The 7,346-nt window shown below is 41.0% G+C and overlaps 1 protein-coding gene across 1 annotated transcript; it reads left to right on the top strand.

Annotated features, from left to right (window-relative positions):
* Window positions 1–4,075: 4,075 nt before the first annotated feature.
* LOC104456103 (low affinity inorganic phosphate transporter 1) lies at window positions 4,076–6,119 on the top strand. Its single transcript, XM_010070828.3, has one exon. The coding sequence runs from the start codon at window positions 4,286–4,288 to the stop codon at window positions 5,834–5,836; it is 1,551 nt and encodes a 516-aa protein (XP_010069130.2). The 5' UTR covers window positions 4,076–4,285; the 3' UTR covers window positions 5,837–6,119.
* Window positions 6,120–7,346: the final 1,227 nt, after the last annotated feature.

Below are 7,346 nucleotides of genomic sequence, written 5' to 3'. Positions count from 1 at the left end.
GATTAATTTCAATCTAAAATGATTTTAGTGCGTTCTAATCTACAGAGTAGCTTTTAGGAATTTTTAATGCAATTGACCCATGGTCGATTATTTCAAGCCACAATATACATCTTCGACACATTGACGACTCTTAGTTGTCGTGAAAATCTCGAGATTTTAAATACGGATACATGGTACGAAAATGATAGGAAAATCGGTCTAGTGCCGTTTGACAAAAAAATTGCAATTAGGTGGAATCACTCATGTACTAATCACATATCTCTATCAAATCGACCTATCTTTGGTCTCTTATCGATTTTGATGGTACCGTAATAAATCTACACTTTTTTTTTTTTTATCATTGAACGCTATAGACATGGAACAAGAAAAATATAAAAAGCTTCTTCTAAATTCCTAGTTCGTCGGAACAAGTTCTCAAATTTTTTTTTTTAAAAAACTTTAAACGCAGTTTGCATATCTCGAAACTTGAAATTGAACCGGTTCTATCAATCCAATTCTCCAATCGTTGGTTATATCCTAAAATCATGCTCAAGTCAAATTGATAATTGAGAAGTTCGTTTGACTAAAACAAGATTTGGCTTTTTGTGTGCTGTAATAAAAATTCAAAATTATTCCACAGCTTGCCATTTGTAATAGACCTTATCAATGGATACATTTGGATATACCGCTCCTAGTACAAAGCCCAAAAAGCCCTTGCGTTAGCGTCCTATCGATTAAAGATTGTATTAAATTTTTCGTATAAAATAAATCGGGTTTACACGAGTCTAGATCAAGCAAAGTGGACGGGTAGGGCAAAAATAAGGGAGGTATTGGCCCAAGACTACCCGTTTTGCGCTTCTGGCGAATTGGACCTTGGCTCTTTCAATAGAATGTTAGATCCATAATCACCTATGATTTGTACTCACGAAAGTTGCACTTGAAAACATGATCGGAATATGAAGGATGAAAACGTGACTAGGTGATAAGAATCCAAATGAGGAAAGGAAAGAGGGTATATATCTGATCTTATGGTCGGACAAATAATTAGACCCGATGACATCATACATAATATTTATAGTCAGCGCATTCATCCTAGTTAGAAGCTACGGTGAGGACCAAGTTTCAACATTGACATAACTGTTTATGTCGATCTATGGAGAAATGAATCGTCACCAACAGATAAAAAGCATTATCCGGCAGGGGAATATGGCGCGTTGAAAGTTTTAAAAAGAACTGCCGACAGCTTAAAATTTGAAAGATACCAAAAGTAAGTAGAAAATTAAAATCTTCAAATTCCAGTGGCGTCGGCTAGTTGACGTCGATGACCGAACCGCCCGTCTTGCCTCCGTTATACAGACACGGACCCTCCACCCGCCATCTCTCTCTCTCTAACCCTATCTGTCCTGTCCAAGGTCCTCCAGCTTTCTTTATTTTAATTTTGAATTAGGAGAACTCTTGTACTAGTCTGATTAGGTTTACTGACAAAGCCAAAATGAACACGTTAATGCTATAATTTTCATAATTATTTTCTTTTGGATCCTATCTTGATTATGTCTGATTACTTTTTTTTGTTCGATAAAAATTTCATTTATATTCAATAATCGCATTGTAGCGGTTATCGTTTAGCGGTACAAGTGTGATTCGTTTTATTAATCTCTTCTATAGTTAAGGGATCCCTCGGTTTGATTGGATTTAATTCATTTTTTTATAATACAACGTTGTCAATCTTTCGTGTACGCTTCGCATTCTTGCTTTGCTCTATATATATATAGATAGATAAATATATGTGTGAAGTGTCGGAGCTTCGTGTACGCCTTGTCTTCTTGTTTTGAGGCGTGTATAATATATATATAACGTTATCGTACACGAAATCTGGTTCTTGTTTTGTGGCTTGTAACCCTGCCCCTCTTTTTTCGTGTCCTGCAGTATAATTGGATTGGGACTTTGCACACCAAAAGTCAAAGCTTGTAGAGAGGAAGAAGAAGATGAAGCAAATAGCTGTTTTTCTTGTCCTCGGGTCACAGGCCAAAATTTTCTTGGTCGAGAACAAGCTCGTGCAGCATTTGGTGAGCCGGAACACAAGGCCAATCTTGTAACCGATCTGGCACTATGCTCAAAAACCATATGGAGAATCACATCCTTATAATCAATCATACCTTGTCCAATCTAGTTCAGACATTCACTCCCTTGAACGAAAAATTCAGATTACTTCAACACATTAACTGATTTCCTCCTATTATGGCCTTAATAGGAAAAACGATATCAGCTCATGGTCAGTTTATACACGGGAGATAAATCTCATCTTCAGAGATCCTTTGAAATGATATTCCTAGAATTTTAAGACAACATTTTGACGTTACTCTTTTAAGCTAGTTGTATTAAATTTTATGCACATCTCACGATTCACCTCGATACCACAAAAAGTTGACTTGTCAGCCCACATCGGTATAGGAGAAATTGGACTATGACACTCGCTGATCAAACACAGTACCTATTGGGTCGAGAATTCGTTATGCTTTAATTTGTGATTTGTAAAAGTTCGGAAAAAATCTTTGAAATGATCATATGCAATAATCCAAGCTTGAATTGGCATCTTTTGTTTTTTTTTCTTTAAATGGAAAATTCCATTAAAAGTCTCAACTTTGTCTAGGTGACAATAAAACCTCAAACTTTTTTTTTTTCGTTTCACAAATACCCCAAATTTATATAATGACTAAAAAAAATAGTTTTTGTCGTAGTTCCGTCCAAGAAGACCATTAAAAATCTGATGTGAAGCCTGCGAGAACAAGGTAGACAAATGGAGCTAATGTGGATTTGACATGACTTTATTATATTTTAAAGAGACATTGTTTTTCTCAATAAAAATTCCACAAAAAGGCTTAAAGCTTATCCAATGTAATACTAAAGTCCTGAACTTTTTTCGTGTTACTAATACTTCAAATTTGTACAAGTGATCCAAAACTACCATTCGTCACATTTCCGTCCAAGACAATCGCTAAAATCCAATGTGGGGAATTGCATATTGAATTCTAAAAATTCACTCTCTGAAATTCCTTCATTCTCGAGTGTGGCATTAGATCCCAAATACAGTATGCCCATTTTTTAATCATGATGAAAATACGGCTGACAGAAGAATTTGAGTCGATTTTATGTGGCTTTAATCTACTCCAAAATGACGTCATTTTATCCATTTGCAAGTTCGATAAATATATGGTTTACATGTATAAGAAGTCACTGCGTACTCATATTGCAGGGTAATAACTTGTCAAATTTTATATTTTTTTAAAAACTGGACCTCCACAGTAACAAGTCGTCTCTGTGACAATTTTTAGAATTACGGAAGTGTGATAATCCATGAAATGAAGTCGTTTTGGACTAAATTAAAGTCACGTCAAATTCGTTTGCCTGCCAATGTCCACACAAGTTGTTACGTCAGATTTTTAAAGATCATTTGAATGAAACTGTGACGGAAAATATTTTTAAGCCACTGATACTAGTTTGAGGTATTTGTCGATACCAAAAACAAGTTTGAAGTATCAGAGTCATACTAGGCAAAATTGAGGCTTTTCGGTAGAATTTTCCCTCCGACAAAAAGCCATGTGAGACCCACGCTAGTTTCAAATGCCTGTTGTCTCCACGCTGCGTTGGATTTTTAGCTACCGTCCTCAATGAAACTATGATGGAAGCTAATTTTGACTCACTGGTACAAATTCGAGAGCTATTGGCAACACGAAGAAAAACGTTTTAAGTATTGATGCTGCACATGAACAAAATTTGGACTTTTGGTGGAATTTTCCATTCTATAAACGGAACGCGTTGTGTTTGTTTTTTTAATTCCTTTCTGGGCGGTATGCGCGTTTTGCTTGTTGAAGTTATGCTTTTCGTAGTCCACTTTGCTAGGATCATATAATGTTCAACGCATAAGCCTCAGGGTCAACCTCATGATCTCATTTCATCGACTTAATAAAAGACCCGTGGTTGCGTTGCATACTTTTAATTTCCCTCTCAACCAGTCATTATCCTCCAATGTCTTTTTTGAAAGTCAGCCTGCTCTTAATCGTTTACGGGTCTCAGAGAAACTTCAGAAAAGGTTTTTTATGCGATTGTCCGTTTATTCCTTACGGTATATTCCTTGTTCATTTCACCGGCACAAGTAAAGTTTGACCGCTCCTATAATTTGGCTATTTAGGGTCACATGAACATGTTACTTTTCATTCGTTTAGTAGAGCATAAGTTCCATCTGTTTTTGCTAAATTTTGCGGTCGAAGTGTAGCAGCTGCAAGGGAACTTGAGAGAGGGCTGAGCAATGGCTAAAGAACAACTGAAGGTGCTCAATGCCCTCGATTCAGCCAAAACACAATGGTACCATTTCACGGCGATTATCATCGCCGGCATGGGCTTCTTCACCGATGCATATGACCTCTTCTGCATATCCATCGTGACGTCACTCCTCGGCCGCCTGTACTACACCGTGCCGGGTTCGTCCACCCCAGGCACTCTGCCTTCCAACGTGACGTCAGCGGTCACTGGGGTCGCCTTGAGCGGGACCCTTGCAGGCCAGATCTTCTTTGGGTGGTTGGGGGACAAGATGGGCCGGAAGAGGGTCTACGGCGTGACCCTCATGCTCATGATCTTCTGTTCCATCGCCTCGGGGCTCTCCTTCGGTAAGGAAGCGAAAGGGGTGATAGCAACCCTTTGCTTCTTCAGGTTTTGGCTTGGATTTGGAATTGGTGGGGACTACCCCCTTTCCGCCACCATCATGTCGGAGTACGCGAACAAGAAGACTCGTGGTGCCTTCATTGCGGCTGTCTTCGCAATGCAGGGCTTCGGGATTTTGGCTGGTGGTGCAGTCAGTATAATTGTCTCCGCGGCCTTTAAGGCTGCATATCCTGCTCCGGCCTATGACGTCAATCCAAGCCTCTCCACTGTCCCCCAAGCCGACTATGTGTGGCGGATAATTTTGATGTTCGGTGCGGTTCCAGCAGCTCTAACATATTACTGGCGGATGAAAATGCCCGAAACAGCTCGTTACACCGCTCTAGTTGCCAAGAACGCCCAGCAAGCTGCAGCCGACATGTCGAAGGTTCTCCGAGTTGATTTGGAAGCAGAGCCGGAGAAAGTCGAGCCGCGGGAGCAAGGGAACGACTTTGGCTTGTTCTCGAAGCAGTTCGTCCAACGCCACGGACTCCACTTGCTCGGTACTACAACCACCTGGTTCCTCTTGGACATTGCCTTCTATAGCCAGAACCTTTTCCAGAAAGACATCTACACGTCCATCGGTTGGCTTCCAGCGGCGGAAAAAATGAGTGCCATAGAAGAGGTGTACCGGATTGGGCGTGCACAGAGCCTGATCGCTCTGTGCGCCACAGTCCCAGGGTACTGGTTCACGGTGGCACTCATCGACAAGATGGGAAGGTTCGCAATACAATTGATGGGCTTCTTCTTCATGACAGTGTTCATGTTTGCTTTGGCCATCCCATACAACCACTGGAAATCGCCTGGCAATAGTACTGGGTTCCTGATCATGTACTCTCTCACGTTCTTCTTTGCAAACTTTGGGCCCAATGCCACCACATTTGTGGTCCCCGCCGAGATCTTCCCAGCAAGGTTTAGGTCGACGTGCCACGGCATATCTGCAGCAGCTGGCAAGGCCGGGTCCTTGTTGGGCACATTTGGTTTTGTGTATGCAGTAGACGGGATCGGCATTAAGAAGACCATGATGATACTCGGCGCGACCAACTGCCTCGGGGTGGTCTTCACGTTCTTGGTACCGGAGGCGAAGGGCCTTTCGCTTGAGGAAATTTCTGGAGAGGATGAAGAAGGAGATGCAGCCGAGGTGAGGACTGTCACTGTTTGAGGAGGCCTTATTTTCTAGACATGTGATCTTTCTAGCAGACTTTTATTAATGTAAGTTAGCTTCAGTACAGTTTTAAACCGAATAAGCTCTGAAAGCTGCCTTTAAGCCAAAGATAAGAAAAAAGACAGAGCTTTAAAAGCTGCCTTTTCCAGCCTCTGATCAGGTGGACCTCTATTGAATACATTCATGCCACCATCCTTGAAGCTTGACTTATGGTTCATTGAAGTAGAGGCAGATGTATCTTTATTCTTATATAATTTCATTTTGACATTTTTAAACGTAAGTTCTTAGTCCAGTACTACTTCCACATACCTTCCTATTCCTGCATGCAATTTCCTCCTTGTACTTCTGGCTTATCTGCACAGATGGTTAGCAACTTTAAATCTTCCATCCTCGATTGGGTAATTTTGCGAGCGAGCAGAGAGAAACAACTATCATCTTAAGTTTCCATACTTATTTCCTGTCGAATTCATGAAACTCCTTTCAGCCAGATAATATCGATTCCTACAGAGAAATAGAAATTGATGATGATTACAATGAAGGCCAGCCACCAATCCTAACTAATTCGAAGGGGAGCATCAAATTCACGCACGAGCTCAAGAAGTGCTCAAGTGAGAATTTCGGAAGATCGAGATTTGAACGCAAAGTGGGCATGCAAAGTTCCTTTGAAAGGACCATCATCAACAACACCTGAACTAGTATGGTCCTCGAGAAGAATCTCGGTATCCACTAGCAATGAAAAAGCTGCTTGGAGAATCTTTCTTTCGTAGAAGACATGTATAGCATAGCAAGAACCAACTCTAAGCATTTGAAAATGTGACATCATGCCTGGCATACGTAAAAATGGGGTGTGCAACTGGATCGGTTTTACCGAACTGCCGGAAAAATAGGTTTCGGAATCAAACCACCCGAACCAGTTTTATAAACTAAAAAACCCGAACTCTTAATTTCTTTTTCCCCTAATGTCTAATTCCAACCTTAGCAATCCTTTATTCCTTCCGTCCTTTGCGGTCGCCTCTTCACCCGTAACATCGTCACCATCTCAAAGTCATCCCTGTTCTTCATGCCAAACTCGTCCGAGTAATCATCCCAAGCTGCTCGACCCAAAAAACTCCCTCCTCCCCCTCCTCCTCCTCTCTCGAGTCTCCCGACATGCCTCGCTTAGCTGAAACTGCTCGCACTTCTCTCACCCCTCAAGAGGTATGTGTTATAGTGTACCCCAATGCGCTCTTTTTGTGTTCTTGCCTCTGTCCGATCTTTATGCTTCGTTTCTGTTCCAATGCTCCCGCTTTTCATTTCTAGATTGAAGAGTTCGCTCCAAAAATTCAACAAGTAGTGACTGGTACGCCTCTCTCTGTCTCCATCTAGAAATTCTCGTCATTCGTTTTGAAATGCGCAAGGAAATTGACGATTAGCAGCATCACTTGAGGGTTCTCTTTTAGACTCTCAGATTTAACTTCTTGGTTTTCAACCTGATAAAAATGTCAATTTGGCTTAACCAAAAAAAAAA

Source organism: Eucalyptus grandis, chromosome 8 (genome assembly GCF_016545825.1).
Source record: "Eucalyptus grandis isolate ANBG69807.140 chromosome 8, ASM1654582v1, whole genome shotgun sequence".
In the NCBI taxonomy this organism is placed as follows: domain Eukaryota; kingdom Viridiplantae; phylum Streptophyta; class Magnoliopsida; order Myrtales; family Myrtaceae; genus Eucalyptus; species Eucalyptus grandis.
This window is presented reverse-complemented; position numbering and strand designations above follow the sequence as displayed.